General features: G+C 46.1%; 1 protein-coding gene across 5 annotated transcripts in view; it reads right to left on the bottom strand.

Annotated features, from left to right (window-relative positions):
* LOC119450573 (alpha-tocopherol transfer protein-like) overlaps window positions 1-20,314 on the bottom strand; it is a 107,339-nt gene that overhangs the window by 17,435 nt on the left and 69,590 nt on the right. For 4 of the 5 annotated variants that reach the window (XR_007466474.1, XR_007466475.1, XR_007466473.1 and 1 more), the window contains one exon: window positions 15,746-16,345. Coding sequence is in view for 1 of the 5 variants with exons in the window: in XM_037714078.2 (XP_037570006.1) it covers window positions 16,169-16,345 (177 nt within the window). In the remaining 4 variants the exon portion in view is untranslated. Of the gene's footprint in view, window positions 1-14,529; window positions 16,346-20,314 lie in introns of those variants that run through there. The other variant, XM_037714078.2, reaches the window with a different exon arrangement.

Here is a 20,314-nt window from a genome sequence, read left to right as displayed (position 1 = left end):
GTCCAATTTCCGTATTTACTTTTTTATTACTGGGGCTAGAGCCATTTCAAAACATATGCCTCAATGGTAAAATATAATACCAGGGATATCACTGATTGATCGCATCTTCATATTTAAGTAATTTCGCAAACTTTTGCTAAAACTTCCCTTGTAATCCAAATGGCATGCAAGGCCATTTCAAACTCTCAGTTAAAAAAATTACTGCCTAAAACTTTCTAGATACGTTGCAACAAAGCCTACTATCGAATGCTCGACATGCCGTCTTTTTACTTGGACCTCCACGCTGTGTAATCAGTGGTGCAATACAAGTCTGTCATTTTTTTACGAATTTGTCATAATTACCACAAAGTGGTAATTATTTCTCGTCAGAGTATTTTTATCAGCTAGCATACACTCCTAAAAAGACCACGATGTGAAACTATTTATTGTTGAACAATTAAATTTCCTGCTATAAAAATTATTATTGACTGAATTTCGCATGTATTTCTTGCTGATGAAAACAATTAAATTTGCAATAAAACTAATTAACTGAACCCATGAAAGATTAGTCTTCACCTAACATACTAACCTTTAAAATAGTCAATAAGAACAATAATTTTGTAGAGAATATTCTGCACGTAGTAACTCTGCTTGTGTGTTTAAAGTTCAATCATGTCCTAATTTTTTTTGCATAAAGAAATTATCCCAGGTTGTACTTCCCATGTTGAGGTTAAATACCTTCTCATTTTCAGAAGATATGGTGTTGGTCAACAAACTTTTAACAGTAGGTAAATCACAGTTGAGATGGCATTATGCAGTTGTATTTCAAGTTACAGGAGTGAACATTATTTTCATTCATTTATCAGTACCCTTGGGTCCGGAGGCCTTACAGAGGGGTCATTACATTACATTATGTATGCGTTACAGCTATGTCTAAGATATTGTCGTGTGAAACATGGCTGTGTGAAACTACAGGTCCATTGTCCCCGAGATTTAATTAGTTGTACGCGTATTTTACAAGCACACTTAGATCGAACATAGTTTTCGGCACAGGGGGATGTGGTGTGTAAGGACAGCATGCACCCACGATCTCGGCCAGAGGGGGGCGCGGGGTTGACTTTTTGTGGTGGTGGTGGGGGGGAAGCAAGCGCTTTGCATAATACGCAATTTCCTTGCTTTAGCCAGAGGAATTCAAGAGCAAATAAAATGCCTAATAGTTATAATAATATAGACACCAAGGATGATGGCAATGTATATTTCGTCAGCGTTTTACTCATAGTAATTTAAGGGTGAATGAATAGATACAAGACAGTGATAGAGTTTTCTTGTTAATCAGAAAAATTCGACCTCAAGCCACTTCCTGAATTGTAATGACAATGTGAACAGAGCACTGAAGGTACACGTTGGACTGGTGGGGCTGGACGCGTAGGAAGGGGGCGGGGTAACTCGGCCTCAGGGGGGGGGGGGGGGGGGGGGCGTTACAATTCCTGAAACCAACCTCCGTCGGTGCGCCACAGGCATGCACAGATTATGCGATACCTTTTGCATGACTCTGCAAAGGTTGTGTAAATTCATTCCACAGCAAATGTGGTTGTTAGATCTTAAAAATAACTGGTGGGTTATTCTTTAACTGCAGACGCGGGCAAATGACAATGCCATAGCCATGATTCAACATTCAAGTGAAGAAGCTTCATCCATGGAAACACACAGCATCAAGATGAGCCAGTAAGTTGAAGCACAGTTGTATGCAACCATAACACATGTTTCCAGCTTCATCATGCCTTTTTCATGACTGAGGTAGATGTCCGCCACTATTCCTTGTGTGAAGTGTGCTTTTCTTATATTCAGGCTGGTTCCTCTCAAACCACATTGGATATGGACATCTCTGAGGGCTTGTCTGATGTGCTAGCAGAGGGTGCTGCTACATCTGCTAGCCCGTCCTTCACTGATTCAGACATCGCTGATGAGCCTTCCGAATTCCAACATGTCCTGGTATCTTTGAATGTGGTGATGATCATGTGTGTGCCTTGGTTCATTACTGTTCTGCTCCGCTTTGCAAAAATCTGGTGTTTCCTTGTTATGTGTAATTTGGGTTTCATCTTTAAAGTAAAAATTGCAGTTTCAAAATGCATATCAGACTTTGTCATACAGTTCTTTTGTAAGATGTTTTCGACAGATTTAAAATATTTAATGGTAATCCTCCGAATGAAGAGAAAGAACTGTTCGGCCTATCATCAGCTACCTTACAGCTGTTTTTTGACGCAAGTGACGAGCATACTGCATGAGTTGTGTGTTGAAATTGCATTGTAAACACTGGAAAAAGCAAGTGCTAATGAATGAAAGCCATATATGCTACATCATAACTTCATTTTAGTAAATCTAGGATAAGTGCAAGCTAAGTAAAATAAAACAATGTGCAGCAAAGCAGTGTTATGTAACATGAAAAACTATTTTTTTTCAGAAAAGTTTGAATAAGGAAAGCACACTCCTTGTCTGAATTCAACCATGTCCTCTCATTACACGCGTAATACCCTAGCTAGGATCCAACATTTACTACGGTAATAAAATTTATAACATGCCAACTCTGCCGGTAAGCTTGATGAATACCATTTTTGGGACAGTAAATAAAAAAGTCGCAGTTTCGCCCGAAAGGCGAAGCATCGATTGGGGTAGCAAATTAGTAGAGAGCTATACCAAGCAAGGATAGCAGTTTAATGGGCCGTATAAAGTTTTAACTAAATAGGTAAGCACGGTGTCACGCGCGCACACGTAAGCATGAACACATCTCGCTCGATGACCGCGGAAAGTCGCTGTGAAAACGCTGGAGTGAGAAAGCGCGCCAGCATTAGCAGGTTAATTGACTTTTGCGCTGTTTCTCGTCCCGCTTCAACGCGAACGTCGAAAGCGCAGCCCATACGAAGCTACTCGCACTCGGCGAATGCACTTTGTCCTCATCGCAGAGGGCTTTGAAGATTAGGCCCGCGTGGGCGGGCACTTTGCCCACGTCGCAGATCGCTTTCAAGATACGGCTGCGCGGCCGCGCTGGAAGCAGCATCCGACGAAGCATAACGCACCCTCCCTCTCCCTCTCTGTCACCTCACCCCCGTGCTTCGCGCGCGACAGACCGCGCGCTTACGGCCTGCCTTCCTCCCTCACGTGCACTACATTGACCCGCGATTGGCGGCTCACCTTCGAACTCTTTCACTCGCACACGCAGCGTACGGCGCGCGGCGACGATTTTATCGCGGTTGGATACTATACTCGCGGACAACTTTCTGTGGCAATGAAGGGAAAGCTACGGGCGCGTGGATGCTGCACATGTGTTGCCGCGCCAAGTAGTCTGGCAGCGTTTGACAGTGATTTTGGTTGCTCGGAACAGACGCTGAATCGACGCAGCTTCCACGTGCGACGGTTTCGCGTTTGCCCAGACGCGGAGGGGAAAAGCCGCAAAATAAGTAAACTTTCACACTCAGTGGTGGGTTCTGTCTTGTTTAACTTTTGCTAATAAGCTGTTTATGTTTTCTGTTCCCCAGCCTAAACCAACGTGGAATAAAACGCGGGACTCTTTTCAGAAGCGCTCTCACTTGTGCGCGCTTTGCCTCCGTAGCTTTCCTTTCATTGCCACAGAAAGTTGTCCACGAGTATATACGGAACCTCACGGCTAAGGCGACGACGAAGACGACGGGGCGACGGAGACAGCAAAAATGCGCTCGGAGTGTCCATATAATTGCTATCGCAATAAAAATACAGTAAATAGCCACAGCCCCTGAACTCCCTAACAACGTCCTGCTTGCTGGTCATTAATTATTGTGTTTCATTTTAAATCAAGCCAATGGTCCCCCTATTAGTCCTGGATTTTAGTTTCAACTGTGCATCTGGTATATCGTTTGCACGGTCAGAAATTTCAAGCTATGTTGCAGTTAACAGTCACTCATCATTACACTTCATGTGTTTTGTCCAGGCTCCCAGTCCAAGGCCTACCAGCACGCCAAGGGTGAACCTTCTGCAGTGCTGCCTACGCACAACCCAGCGACACCTCAAACAACAAGGCATATTATGGGAAGGATAATACTCGACCACGACAATTATTACATGCTCGTTTCGTTAGGTAACTGCAAGTGAAGTAACATTTATTTTCATGGGAACTGTTTAATAGCTGAAGCATAATAAATGGCGCTCAGTGAACTGCTCGTGGACACTAACATTTTTTATCATGGCAACTATGTAATTAAATGCTGAAACGTAATCATATTCGCCCACAGTGGTATGAGTTTCCTCAGGCTCTGCATTAAACACCAATTGGTGACCGATAATCTTTTCCAATTTCGATTTTCCATTAAAATTACTCAATGAACTAGAAGGCCAATAGGTTTTGCACAATTTTCTATACTCTTTATTTGTTCGATCGGTCATGATGAGCCGTAACACAAGCAGAAGTATGAGCTCAGTATATTTTGAACACTCAAACTAAAAGGCTGCTGTGCTATGCTACATTACCTATTAACTATGCTACATTAGCCTTTTCTGTGTTGTTTTGTACTTTTACCTTTCCTGCCTGGGCACAGATAGGCCTGTGGTAATTTGCAAATAAATAAACAAACAAAATTAATTTTCACTAGCAAACATGTGTGGATGTCAGTTTTATGTCCTCGCTGTTTTTATGTTCGCAAAAGCGTAAACAGAAACCGGCGTGAGCAAGGTAATGACCTAAAATTTTGCAATACATTCTTCATAGCTTACATAGGAATGTATGCCACAACAACTAAGTGCTGTGATCTTGGTACGTGATTTGTGTCATGTACGTTGTTCATGCACCTGTTTTTTGTGCGCGTGATATTTTGCAGCCACAGCCAGCAGAAAACACATCTGAAAAGTCATTTCTGAGGCATGCAGTAAGGCGCTACTCACAATTGCAAAGTGCGGCCAAGAAGATCAAGACTCTGCAGCAATCCCGTCGCTGGCTTTTGGAAAAGGTGGCTCATCTCCAAGAGGTAATAGAAGATTTACCTGACCATCGCATACTAGGAAATGAGGATGTTGCCACATTGCAGAGCCTTGGTGTGGCAAAAAAAAAAGACTTGCTCATGCGTCAATTGACACGTAAGTCTGGTATGCATTGTCACCCGCTTACTCGCCAGAGCTCAGGGCATTTGCATTGACTTTGCATTTTTATTCCCCTAGAACATACCTATATGTACGAGCTGTTTTCGACACATGGCTTCCGCATCCAAAGAGGCGGTGTAAATGGCATCAATCCATTGATGGCGCTGCTGGCTTTTCAGAAGAGGTACTGACTGCATTGGCTTTGAAGGTAAAGCAAAATTCCCAAAACGGCCACACTACATTATGCGATCTGGTTGTGGGTGAGATGGACATTCGGAGTTGAGTTCATTTATTTATCACATACATCGAGTTTCACAGAAATGAAACTTCATGAGACACGTGGAGTGGTATTGAAAAAGGTTCCATGGATATCTTGACATGGGCATTGATGTCAATGATGACAGCTTTCCAGTTGGCAAAGATGCATTTGTGTTAATGTTTGTTGCAATAAATGGCAGGTGGAAGCGCCCATTGGCTATTTTCTAGTGGATGGCCTTGGTGGTGAGCAGAGGGGCAATTTGGTGCTCCAAGCTGGTAGCTTAGCTAACGAAAGAGTAGCACACATCGTGAGTTTAACCTGCGATAAGGCTACTGCGAATTTGTCATTGCTGCGTAGCCTTGGTTAATTGCAAGATGGACCTGACTGAGTTGGATGCTTCTTTTCCGCATCCAGTATCAAAGAGCCTGTTGGATCCCTATCACATGTTGAAGCTGCTGCAGAACACCCTATGTCATAAAAAGATTATTGTTGATGCAAACAAACAGTTCATATTGTGGAACCATATTGATGAGCTGCATGAAGTCCAGTACAAAGGAGGCCTACAATTGGCAAACGAACTTCGACAGACACATAATATATGGAAAAACCAGGCCATGAAAATCTAATTGGCGGCTCAAACGTTTAGTCAATCGGTAGCAGATGCTTTTAGTGAACGCAGAGCTCAAAAATTCCAAAATTTTCAAATTCCTTACAAACAGAAGAGTTTATCAGACATGTCAACAAGGCAATTGAGATATTAAATTCAAGACATCCAAGACAAGAAGGATGGAAAAGGTTACTATGTCCTGCAAATGTGGCTCATGTCGCTGCGTATGTCAAAGAACTGATGGCCTACTTTTGCTCACTTAGGGAGTCTGCAGCTGGTAAACTAATGACAGAGACCAACCGAAAGACCGGTTTCATTGGTTTTGAGGTGTGCTTATACGATGTCATCCGTCTATACGACCACTTGGTTACAGAAAAAGGGCCTATTGGCATATCTTCCGACTTCCAAGCTCAGTCGGGACCACCTTGAGATATTTCTTGCTGCAATAAGATAATTCGAGTGCTGCAATGAAACCCAACAGCAAAGCACTTTGCAGCAGCATTCAAGCGTCTAAGAGTTCAGAATGAGATCAAGGACATTGATGGCGGAAATTTCTTGCCACTGGAACAAATCAGAATTCTCTTTGTAAGCTCCTCTGAACGACCACCTCCATCGACGTAATTAAGTTCACTGCCCCTCATAGAAGCCCTGCAGCCAGTGAACCACTCACGGAAGCAATTTTACAAGACCATGGCTACTCTGCCAACCCAGGCAGGGTGTTTGAGGTTGGAGATGGAATTCTTGCGCACATATCTGGGTTTATAGTTCGCAGCTTACTGCTTCGCCTCCAGTGCGATGAGTGTGCTTTTGCGCTAAAGGTGTCAACTCCTCCATCCAAGCCTGCATATTCCCTGATTCTGCAAAAAACGCGAGGTGGACTGACCTATGCTTCAAATGATGTTCTGAACATCTGCAGACAATGTGAGACAGAGCTGCGTAGGGCTATGGTGTGCTCGCCGCCACCATGCCAAAGGTTTGCAAGTAAAGACGCAGTGGCCACTATGACAACCTTTGTCGACAAGGACGTCTTTAATGTGTTAGATCAGCACATGCTCGAAAATCACCCACTTGAATACCACTCATCCCGTCTTGTGAGGGGAATCATAAGTACCTAGATGTGAGACTGCGCTATGTTGCCAAGATTACAACGGAACGTCTACATCAGGAAAGAATTGGGCAAAAGCACACAAAGCTGACGCAGGTCAAGGGCCGATAAATCTCCAAAATGTTGGAAATTTTTGTGCTATCATTGGCTAATTATTCACAACTACTCCAACTTTTTTATGTCGAAGCGCATGACCTACACGTAGGATTACCGACAGTGAATCTTTGAATAGAGAAAAGCTGAATTTTAAAAATTTATGTTTCACAGGCAAACGCCACGCAGCGGGTTATGAACCATGTTGTATTAGAGGGCTAGGGGTTAAGTTGGACCACCTGAGCTTCTTAATTGGTAGCCAAATAGTAGACTGTCCTTTTTGAACGTTGCCAAAACAGTGCGGGGCAGCTACGGCGAGGATAATGCCTGAAACCTCGTGGCGAGGAGCAGGATACTTTTTGCTCAATTCTATTCCTTTTTTTATCATCCGCTGTTTTGGACCGACTGGTCTCGGTGATATCATAGGCAGGGCACTGCTTGGGTCACTGAGAGTGCAAAAAGGAATACCAATGAATTCGAATCGTTACATTATCGCGAAAAGGACAGCATAGTTGCACAACCACAGTGCCACCATGGGAGTCAATAGACGTGGTGAACCAAGCTGGAGCCTCGCGTAGAGAAATACAAACCTCGCACCCATGTTGGTCATATGCTTTGGCTGCAGACTGACAAAGCATGCTTAGGGTGCATGAAGCTTTCCAACCAATCATGGCCAGTAGCACTGTGGGTACAGTACATCTGACTGATCACACAAAGAGTCAAAATTCCAAAGCTACACACGGGCTCTACGAGATGCCATAGTGGCGGGCTCTGAATTAATTTGGACTGCCTGGAGGTTCCTCAACATGTATCTAAACTCAAGTACACGATCGAATTTGCATTCTGCTCTCACAGGAATGCAACTACCTATGGAAATCAGACCCGCGACTTTGCACTCAAGAAGCATTACTGCCACTGAGCCATCATGGCTTGTCTTCTCACTTCGCTGCTGCGACTCGCAGTACAGCAAAAACTGCTACACAAGTTTCTTTGCGGGTAAATTATGTTCATGATGGCTTATACAATTAATTCCTTTATAAATCAACTTCGGCTGTCCCACCAAGTTCTATGTTAAGGCATTATTTTAGCCGCAGAGCTGTTTAAAGTCGAGGTTGATCCCTACGGAGCGATGGTGTTAGCAGTTTCGAGCGAAGTGGAGAGCGTGTAAAATTAGGAAAGGAGGTGCAGAGAGAGAAAGAGAGCGAGGAAAATAAATAAAACAAAACAACCTTGCTTGGTGAGGCGCGGGATTCAAATCCGGGTACCCACGCTCCAAAGGCGAGCGTCATAACCACTAGGCTATACAACCACGCTTGCAGAAGATGCATTTATGGGAACCATGTGATTGCGTTGTACCGACGATTGTAACACAACTTGCTATGAGTGAGAGAAAGAGAAAATGAGAGCAAGAGAGAGACGCCGAGAGAGAAAAAGAAAGAGACAAAAGAGAGAGAGAGAAAGAAAGAATTGGGACAGTTTTGCACTAGTAGCGCGAAAACTGGGCAAACAGCAAAGCTGGCAGGCCCCACGTACCTTATTCTTGCTTCGGCTAAGTTTCTGCGTAGTTATGCTTCGAGACTCTGCGAAGTTTTCTGTGAGGTTATGCTTCTAGACTCGGCCAAGTTATGCGTGGTGTTGGGAATGGTCGGTAGCTCCCTAAAGGGCAATGAACACTCGGTCATTAAAGTATGTACAGTGTGTTGTTTAATTTTCAGTACCAGTCATTCCTTTCGTCGTCGTCGTCCGTCTGTATAACTACGCAGGGCAAATCTTCGTTCAGCGAGTCTTTACCGGTTTGCTCCCTATCGCGGCTCGAAACTCGGAATCTTCTGCCATTCGCTGTCGTGTAGTCGCCGCTTCGCCGGCGCGATACTCTGAATCGGCGCGAAGTCGTCTCATCCGCTCTCGAGTAGCGGCGTGCTGCCTTTCGCACCGCGCTTCTTCTTCCTCGGGAGTGACGATCTTCTTCGGTCGCCCCATTCCCCTCCGCAGCGATGTAGACGCTGTGGCGACGTGGAGCTATATATACCCCGCGAGACCCTGACGTCACGGATTAGCTCCTCTGCACAGCTGCGGCGACCAATCCTCACGGCATGGTGATGTCATGGCTAGGCAGAGCTAAGGCGAAGCGATGCGGCGCGCGCGATCACATCATGGCTCGGCTCCCGCAGCTGTTGCGAGGCGTTGCAAGGTGATTCATGTGATGTCATAGCCAGGTGGAGGGTTATCTCCGCACACCTATCTGCGCATCTACCGGCTTAAACAGCATCGCTGTTAACATAGAGAGAAAGAAAGAGTGTGTGGCGGGATATGAACAAAGGTACTTGCGGCCTGAAGGCGAGCGTCATACACACTATGCTATACACCCACGCTTGCAGATCAAGCTCCGCTGTTTCGTCAAATTTCCCAAGCCTGCAGCAGGCCTAAATTTTTTGAGTAACTTTGTAAAGAGCATATATTGTTCAAGGGCGTTGTATGCAGACATCAAACTTCTTAGGGGAGAAATGTGATGCCTTATTGTAAATTGTGCAACTACATGTTCGTTGTCTTGCGTAATGCTGTATGGCGAATCAACTGTACGCGAATTCTGCCTAAAAAATTCAAAGTCCCTTTCTTAAAGAAAGATGGTTGAACGCGAAGCTTTCTCCCATGCAAAAGTCCAAAGCCAACGACCACGCAACGAACACAAGAAATGCTGAGTGACCCGATGCGATGGGTATGTGATTTGATTGCTTGTTTAGGATTGTATTTTCGAACGTTGAAGTTGAATGAAGACACATTTCGTTAGGTTGCATAGCCTTTATTGTAGATCATGTAGCCGTTGATTACACCCACACACTTACATTTTCACAGCGGACTCTAAACTTGCACAGTATTGCCTTGTGACCGCTGTGGTAGACGGTCAGAGGCTCTGTCGTTGCCGATACACGGGTAGCGTGGCGTTGCAGTTCCCATTGTTCTTATCGGTACAACTGCCAATGTAAACTGTAGTGTTCTACGATACGTATGTAGTGCGCCATTGTTCTATTGTGTGCGCAGATGCGCAGCCGTTGTTCTGTTGTTTGCGCATATGCGCAGGTAGTTCCATTGTAGTTCCATTGTGTAAGTTAGCTTTCCTGAAGTGCGTTTTCGGCACTCACGGACTAATCAGTGAGACATAGAAAGATTCACTTTAAAATTGCTCTGTTCAGCACTAAGCTAAACAGTATGGGCAATGACTGTAGGTTAGCTGGCCTACTTTTCACTAGAGCACGCGGTGTGATGACATGGAATGCTGTGAATCCTCTGAATGCATTATGCGTGAGCTAAGTATAACCTTGAGGAAGACAGTGCATTGTTCAAACTTTGATCCTTTATGTCTTTTACCTGATCTTAAAGGGAAAATGAGACATCCACCCAAATGTAGCAGTTGCTACAAAGGAAACCCATACGGGTTCCTCGAAAGAAAGCCTCGCAGTTGAAGAAAAATTCGTCCTTGTCCGGGACTCGAACCCGGGACCACCGCCTTTCCGGGGCAGCCGCTCTACCATCTGAGCTAATCAGGCGGCCAGCAGATGTCAGGGCGAAGTCGAATTTGTCAACAACTCGAAGCAAAGGCAAGTGTTTGACGTAATAGTTCAGCGGAAACCCGCTAGGTGGAGAGAAGTAATTAAAGGGAAAATGAGACATCCACTCAAATGTAGCAGTTCCTCTGCTACAGCTGATTTGACGAAATTTAAGGAGTATGTGGAGAAAATAGACCACTCTCGGCCGTTCTGGACGGGTTTCAAGGTGAGCGCGCTGGCAACTCCACTAACCTTGGTGATAAGCGCAATTGACGCCTTGAAAATTTTCTGTATTTATGAGTCGGGCGCCCCAGTCTTGCTCCACGTTTCAAGGCATCGCTTTTCAAGCGAAGAACGACGCGCGCAGTAGCCGAAAACCACCCGTACACGTGACTCCAAGCCTGTGACGGCAGATAAACGTTACCACGTACGAAACAATGCCGAATGGTTAGGCAACCATGCGGGCCAATTCCTACCCACAAATCACCTACTATTCCTACCACACGCATAAGGCCTCAGAGAGTGGGAGGGGCGGCTTCAGAGGAGGTTGGCTTGCCGAGGCTAGCGAAATCACGTGACGCTCCCCCCTAACTTTTTTCCTCCTTCCAACGACCAACGCATTCTTGTCGCCGGGGCCAAGGAGGCAGCCCAAGCCAGAGGGTTCCTGGAATAAGGAATCCTCCCACCTAGGGTGTACCGGGTCCTGACTCGGATTACCGTTTCAGAAAATAAAAGTTTATTTCTCTCTCTCTCTCTCTACCATACCCGTGGAGCCTATATTTCATAGGCAGACATCAGGTCGTCGTGCGAGCCGCGGGTAAGGAGGCCAGAATGCGCGCACAAAGGCTAACGTCTTTTCACCATTGCGGCCTTCTAGGCGTTTTTCAACGGTTGCTGGCGGCACGGCGTATTTTAAGTCGTCCGGGCTTTCGCGTGGCTTCGGCGGCGTGACACAAATTGTTCGCCACACAGGCCAGTCGTAACAAGAGTAACCAGTCAGAAACTCTCGCGACACCGTCAGCGGAAGTGCTCAGCGCAGCAAAAAAGAGAGGAAGAGAAAAAGAAGGCGGGGCCCACTATGTATGTGTTCCGCGATCCTCGAGGTTCGGTATGGGAGAACGCAGGAAAGGAATCTAGCTTGCAGAGGCTGGACGGGGAAAGTGGAGAGATTGATTGATTTCTGCGGTTTTACGTGCCAAAACCACGATTTGGTTATGGGGCACGCTGTCGGGGGACTCCGGATTATTTTTGACCACCGGCGGATATTTAACGTGCCCCCAATGTACCGGACGTGGGGGTTTTTGCATTTCGACCTCATCGAAACGTGGTCGCCGCAGCCGGGATTTGACCTCGCGACCTCATGCTTAGCAGCGCCACACAATATATAACCGCTAAGCTACCGCGGCGGGTAGTGGAGAGAGTGCATATATGTTGGCGGTGACGCTCGCCTCCTCAAATCATGGGTTCGCGGCACGCAAATATTTCTATATCGACTATTAATGAACCAATTCGAAAGATTCTTGCGGTAGAACGCTCCCTAGAGGCACGTAACAACTTCCAGCGTATAACCGAAATTTGCTATGTGACCTGGTGAGCTACGCCTCTTAAAGAGAGAGTAAACAATTGATGAAAGGCAGGGAGGCTAGCCAAGACTGAGCCCGGCTGGCTACCCTACACTGGGGGAAGGGAAAATGGGAGGGAAAGATGAGGAGAACAAGAGAAAGTCCACTGTGGACATCGCCAACGTGGTAACTGTTTTTTGCTCTATCACTGATGGTCACTCAGTCCGCATCACAGACGGTCACTCAATCCGGTAGTTTTCAAAAATCACAGCAGCGCTTTTTGTGCCTTTTGTAGCTGCGATATTCGAGTCCATGGTCCCACGATCTTGTTCAAGGTGAATCGTTTTAGGGGCGAAGCTGCTTAGGGTAGAGCGTTGTCCGTCGTCACGCCGTCGTAGCGACGCTAGTACTCGCCGCTCCCGCTAGAGGCGCAGCTGTGCTCTCTTTCTCTCTCGTTCCCGACGCACGCTCTCTCTCTCTCACTCGTCGGTAGCTAGGGGCGCTGTGGTGCACAAGGGCTATAAAAGCGCTGTATATACTGTAAGTATATATATGAGTTGGAATACGCTAGCGCAAGACAGGGGCAACAGGCGTACTGTTTGCACGCACGCATAAACAGATACGGCCGGGGTAATTGGAGATCGCAGGGAGAGGCCTTCGTCCTGCAGTGGACATAAATATAGGCTGATGATGATGATGATGATGATGATGATATATATGTACGCCATATATATATATATATATATATATATATATATATATATATATAGTATATGTACGCCACACTCCGTCTTCCGGAAGTCGGAACCAGAAGCCAGCTTCCGGCTTTCGGAGAACGCTTCCGGCGTTTTGCCCGAATGATCCCCAGGCCGGTGCTTCCCCACTCATCATTATTAACTTCGTGGATATGCGGTGTTCATTTTTTTATCCAGCTGATTTAGAGCTGTGCGCAGGTCATGTCTTTCCTTTTCAAATGATAGGCAGTAACACAGTAGTTTTAAGGAACGTACCGAAGCAATTGCCCTCAATATATTGACGACAATTGCTTCTGTACGTTACTTAAAAACGTGATGGAATAGGTTGGTGTCAGGATCGACAGGAAAGGATAGCAGACGGCATTGGTAATTACTGAAACGACAAAGAAGAACAAATAAACACGGCACCTAAACGGAGCACACGTGAGTGTCACAGACCCCTTGAACGAGGCGCAGACGCCGGACCAAATTACAAAGCCGACTTATCAGCTTCCGAAAATAATCCCGCGAAAGCAAGGACAATTGAGAATGGGCCCTCTGGTGCGCCAGCGAACGCCGGTTGCTGTCCAAAAACCGAGTCAGAGCCCAGAGTTGTCAAAACACGATAAAATATATTCTTCACACAAGGCAGCTGCACACACACTTGCACACTTAGGCTAGACACAACACAATACAAATCAGATGGGTATTAACAAACACAAGAAAATAATTCACGTCAAGCACTAAGAGTCCAACACGTAAAGTACAAAATGAATAGGAACACTAAAAGTGTCCAATCGTATTCACCCGTGTTGGTCTTGTCAGGCGATCTCGGCGTAACTCGGGGCAAATCTCGAAAAAGGAACTTCTTCCGGAAATGCAGACGCTCGATGGACTCGTCGACCAGCTTGCCGGGGAATCCCCTTCTTCCGCAGACGCTCGGTCTTCACGTTACATCACTTCACCGGTGCGGACTGAACTCCTGAACTCCCTGAATTCCACCCTCTGATTCTCGCACGGCGGTTATATAGCTTCCACAGGCGTTCTGGATCTTTCCTATCGGTGTCGTGATCTCGTAGCATGGCCAAAGCTTGGGAAGCTGCGAGTCTTTTCTCGTACCTTCGACCGCCGCTGTCGGAGCATTCTCGAGGCGGGGGGTTGGGGGGAGGGGGGGGGGGGTGATGACTCAAGCTGTTGGCGCGAGCTCACGCTGTAGTTATCTCTTTGGACTCGCCGGGTGAGAAGGTGTCTCGGCGCGTGCGTGTCCTCTGTCTCTCTCTCTCCGGTTAAAATCGCTTCGTCGAGGCTCTTCTAGACGTTTTGGCGCCGTTGTTCGCGTTGCTGTTTGAGCCGTATGCGCTCTCCCCCTCTGTTGAAGTTGCCGCGGGGCCGGCGTGTTATTTCGCTGGTTTGCGTGACACGCCGCGCGCGCTTGGATTACGCGCTCTTTTGTGACAGTGAGAAAAATATAAGACGTGGCAGCGCGAGCGGCGCAAGAGGAGACAAGCTTCTGGAACGCAAGACGGTCGGACGTGTCAACGCTGTGTCCGGCAACGCCGGTGAGGACTTGGCGTGCTTGTCTGGGTACTGCCTGAGCACCTGTCTCAACCAAGTCCCGCCCGAGGGCATGGTTCGGTGAGGCGCCGCCGTCGACCTCCAGGACCAGTGATAAGCTTCCTGTCTGGCCGCGTCCACGTCAGGCAAGAACAAGGGCCAGGAGTTAGCGGGCCACGTGAGTGAATGTGCCACGAAGGACATCGCGAACTTTGCTGAATATGTTCCGTTTAGTTGGTTGAGAACACTTAAGACTTAAGCTGGCTCAAGGACAGCACGTTATGTGCTTGTTATAGAATGTGAAAAATTTTGGGTAGTTCTGCTGTTGTAGAAGTTTATAAGAACATTGTCGAAGGAAAGCTTTGTTAACTATTAAGCCTGACAGGGTCTTGGTTCCCAATTGTTATCGTACTCTCTGTTTCTGTTTACGTGCCGAAATGAAGTTTGTGTTTGCTGTAAACTCCCTTTCGTCCGAGTTCGTTCCGTCGAATGGCACGACAGCGCACGTTTTGCGTGACAGATGGGAATGAATGACAGTACAAGAAAGGTTTCAAATAGAAGTTCACTTTTACTCGCGGAGAATTAAGGACTCAATACACGTGACCAAACAACACATATGTTTCCATGGATGATAAGTTCTATGACCAGCGCACAGTCCCAGTATAGAACATCTGCAAAACCTTTGACATAATCTTTGAAGCTTTCACAAGTACTAGCTTTATTATGTTCACTGTAAGATACAGGCACTGCTGCGGTTTAGTGACACGCTAGCACATCAGCTGAGGCTAGCCGTAAGCTCAGAGAAGAAATATAACTGCTTGCGTAGCGGTCGAAATGCCAGACCATAAAGCAATTCAGATATTCGCGCCAAGCACCATAACATCTCAACGTCACCTCCATTTCTGGGTGTGATGTCCAACCTTTTTCTGTATTTCTTTTTTTACAAATGTTGTCCCCCCGACACACAGACATGTGGTCTTCTATGGAAACTTCGCTACCAGTTTAAGCCTTCGTTACCAGTTTAAATTTTGGTTAAAATGAGATTCGATTTTTTTTAGAATGCAGCCGCGCATGGTTTCATGTACTCGCGAAAAAATATGTGTTTACTGGTCACGTCAGCAGGCTTGGTTTCATGCATATAGAAGACGCACCGTTGCCAAAGACGCACCGATGAAATTGCGGGGCAAGAACACATCTTATAGACCGGGAAATACAGTATATGACAGCAGCCTTGGCTTTTTGGCATGTAGCCCAAAGCCTCACATGTACCCTTATGCACTGTGCTATCAAGTGATATAAAACAAAGTGGTGGCACTTTTCTGTGAAATCATTCTTCTTGCATGTACATTGATGATGCTATATAATAGAGATGGCGCGAGATATAAGAGAACAATTGTGTTTTGAAATAAAGCGTGAACGGTGAGATTTCACTTCATTTTTAATGATAACGCGGAGGTAAAGGCTCCAAATTGCTGGGCATTCAACAGAAGGCTCGCTGTCTGTTCACATATATAATTCGAACTAACTCGTTTTGCAATATTGTTGAATAGTCATTAAGATGCAGCAAAAACTATAAAACCTGCTTCTCCTTCGTCAAAAATTGTAACTTCTACTCTTAACATATCTCTCACTGTGCTGGGCAGTCAAAACGACACAAATCTTCGAACAAATCACTTTTTCGGCGTGCAGACTCATCTTGGCGGTCGTAGTCGAAATCATCTCGCGTGCCACCAAATTCTGCCGGTACCAGATCACGGGGACAGATCTTCCAAAGCTGCGAGACGTCTTCCCCAATGAAGTGAATCTGCAAAGCATCTCGTAATCAGTGCAGTAAAGAAAACACCAATCGCGGAGGCCTTCTAAATTCGGCGATGTTCGTCAACTCAGGTACTTTTTCGCGCTCACAACTTAACGAGTGGCTTGATGTGCTCGCACAGAAACTAAGCCGTATTTACGAAGCAGTACTTATGGTAGGTTAGCTCGCACGATCAAATACTAGCCACTAGTCACAGTCAAAAATTAGAGAATGCGGCCAGCCACTATAAATATCTCTCACAAGCAGAATGCTTTATGAATTCGGTCCTGCTTTCACCACCCCATAAAAAACCTTTTATTTGTGAGACAACTACATTGAATAAATAGCAACTATGTATCTATTGGTCACGAAACATACCCAGTGCTTCGCCAAAGACGTTATAACTTCGGCCTCTATTGTCAAAACTGTTCTTATGCTATAACTCTGAGTAAGAGCAAAAGCCAGCTAGTCGTAATGTTGAAAATACTGTCAGTCAAGGCCGGTATCCAATGGTAAGGAGTACTTACGAGCTGAAATACGCGTTAATTCGGCCCCCAAGTGGAGGAAACCCTTCAACATTCAGGCGATCATCGCCAAATCATTGCAAACACTATTTTCCAGATACCCTTTGTCGAAGTACTAAACAATATTTTTGGCAATACCTTTGGACATTGAATACAATATTCTTATTCAGGTAAAATACACGTTAAAGTAATTAAAGGCACGAATGCATGAGCGCTGTTCATACTAACTAGCAGATAACCAAGGTCCGTGTTCGCAAAACAGTACTTAAGCTAGAATTGTTTCTGCTACCACATGGTAGCCAATCGTAAAGTCGGACATGCTATTACCAAAGGCGGCTAGCCAACGAGAAACAGCACTGACCAAGCAAACAATTTCTTCGGCGCATTTCACTGATTTCCGCCAGCAAGCGCTATTTAGCATTTGACGGCGGCCTCAGCTAATAATACGTCCATTATCAAGAGTTGGTGAAATTTCCTCGTAAGAGTAAGTCTTACCCACGAGCTTTTTATGAATACGAGCCCTTGTGAATAATGGCCTAGAGGCTGTATTCCCAAAAAGCCCTTACGGTAGAATTGATCGTAATAAAAAAAAATACCAGTAAATGACGATGCTCGACATATCCCTAGCGAAGTCGGCCTGCAATTGGGAAAGAGTATTTGCGAATGAAAATCTTTTTAATTTGGCCCAAGAATTTCTCCGCCAGCCAAGTTCTTACAAGGAAAACCAGCCAACAGTGCCAGTGAACATATAATTAACGAAAGCGGTCAAGCATTCCGAAAAGTTCGTTACCGACGAAGGGCCGATTGCAGAAAACGTTGTTACGCTAGAATTCTTTGTAAGAGAAAATGCCAGCCAATCCTGATATTTGGCGCCTTATTAGAGAAGGCGATCGGCCAATGGCGAACGACCCTTACGAAAGAATAGCTGTGTGAATTTGGCCCGAAAAGCCCTGTGAATTCGGAATAAGGGCTTGTGCTCCGAAACAAGTCACCGGCCTGGTGCGCTAACCTGGTGCGGTTCGTAGCCGGAGTACTGATTCGATTGGTTGGTAAAAACTTTTATTCAGTGTCCTGCAGATTGATGACCCGGGCTCAGGTCTCCCACGTCGGGACGTCTAGGCCTTACCTAGTCACCGTTTGGCGGGCCTGCTGGACAACCCAGATTTGGTCGGCGAGCTTGGAGCTGTGCAGGGCATGGGCGCACCTCGCCGAGAGAACATCGGGATTAATGCCTGTCGTCATAGCATGTGTTTCCAGAGCATGTGTTTTAATGTAGCAGGTTCTAGGCCGTAGACATTGCTGGTGCTGTCGGGATAGATCACATTGCTGGTGCTGTCGGATAAATCAAACCCGCTAGCGTATCTATGATACGCTAGCGGGTTTGGATAAGTGTCAGTCTGTAGTTGCCGCCTGATGATAATGAGGTACTGATAAGCCTGCGCTTAAACATAAAGTACAGTTTGTAACACGGGCCACAGCGATCAAATCTGAACGCATACTTTTAGTGAGCGTGGTAATTTGGGTTGCTTTTGCTAACCTAGCTTGTCTATGGTTAGTTCGGGGAACATTTGTCGTCATTATCGTACCCTGGTGCAATCCTTAAAGTACTTGACAATCAATTTTTAGGGACCTAGTTTTTTTATGGCGCCACGAAAAGCTCATCCTCGGTAGTGTTTATGGCTATAGCGGTTGCTTCCAAAAGCGCGCGGATATTTTTTAATCGGAATTTTTGGATCTGAGCACCCTATAAAAAAAAAGAGAGATTCCATTCTCCAGCAGCGCCGAGAGGGAAGAGCGATGCTGATATCCCGCCTCGCAAAGTGTGAAAGCCGCACATCGTTCTTCTTTCACAGGAGTTAGTGCAACTGTGGTTAAACACCTAAATGTACACCTTTTCATACACTTTTGAAAATAAAAAGCTGGTGCAATAAGTTTGCGTTGCTGTACAAACCTCTCTTATATTGGTACCGAGTTTTTGCGCAAGTACACACCTACGTCATGGCTGGAAAGCCGCTGTCATCGTTATTCTGTCGATAGACAGGTCAAGCCAACTCATCGACAACGAATGCGAAGGCAGCACCAGGTTTCTACTCACTACAAACGAAGGCCTATCTGCACATTGTAAGTTAGAAAAGGAAAAGCTTATAACAGAAAAACGTGTACTGGAATTTCAATACTAATAAAAAGACCAGGAACCGCGTACACTAGGAGAAGGTCACTTATGGAGAACTTATGCATCTTCATGATTTTACCGTGTGAGGCGCCAAAGGTCAATGTTGGCGACAATTAGTGAAGAATTAACAATATAAATTTACGTTTAATAAAACAAACATGGCATGTTTTAGCCAATACGATAGGCAATCTTTCCATCAGCGGGGTTATCTCGATTCATGTTGTGTGCGGTTGTCTGTCCCTTTAAAATGAAGCTTGGAGGGGACGAGCAAGTATACATAAACTTGTGGACCCTTAATCTGTTAGGGTTGTCAAAGTTTTCACGCAAATCACTGTCAAGATGCTGCATAGCGGAGAACACGACTGACGATGACGCGAAATTCTTGTAGCGCGTACGCCCAAATGGGTTGCTTAGAACCATGCAGTAGGCTCGGACAGTCGTCACAAATGAGTTACAGCTCCCACATTCTAGAAAACAGGCCTGATGGTGCCACCGGCGAAGGCAGACGTGCCTCAGCTCGGCTCCTGTTTTTTGTGTTCGTCTTGACCAGATTTTCCGCTTATTTGTTGCTATTTTCACTGAGTGAGTGAATTTCGACCACACGCGGTGAGCCCACACCACGAAGTCGGTCTTTGTTGGAAAAGTTTTGTCCCTTTTTCTTGTGTTTTTTGTGAACTGACCAACCTAGGTCTAGTGTTGCGCCTCGGACAAGCATAACAGGAACGGCTGCCCGCGGCAGCGTCTGCGCCGCGCCACCGTGGCCTCACCGAGCCTGGCGAATCTGATACCCCCGGCGCTTTCACTCCGGCTCTCATCAAGACGCCCACTATGACGATGACCCCGGAAAGCACGGGTCTTCCTTCGAACTGCGATGACTTTTAAACTTCATTTGACGGAAAAGACACCATGGACGCGAGCCAGTGTCCACTACCATCAGAGCTGTCTAACGGGCCTGCTGTTCCAAACACGGCAGCGGGCTCTTTCATCGGAGCCGCTGGACCTCGTGACGACGGGAGGCAGCGAAACCGTCTGCTACCGACGCCAAGTGTCACCGAAAAGACTGCACGCCGAACGGGCGAGTCGGCCCCGCTACACCGTCCTGATCAGGCCGCTAAACAAACTACATGTGAATGATACTCCGAAGCAGGCGCTCACAGACGCCACTGAACAAAGCGCTCCATCAGCCTTTATTGCAGTAATGGCAATCCTTCGATTTGACACAACCAGTAACTGCATACGGATCACTGTTCGCGACGAGGGTCACTTCCGCAAACTTTACAC

The sequence above is a fragment of the Dermacentor silvarum genome, chromosome 4, assembly GCF_013339745.2.
Source record: "Dermacentor silvarum isolate Dsil-2018 chromosome 4, BIME_Dsil_1.4, whole genome shotgun sequence".
NCBI classification, from domain to species: domain Eukaryota; kingdom Metazoa; phylum Arthropoda; class Arachnida; order Ixodida; family Ixodidae; genus Dermacentor; species Dermacentor silvarum.
This window is presented reverse-complemented; position numbering and strand designations above follow the sequence as displayed.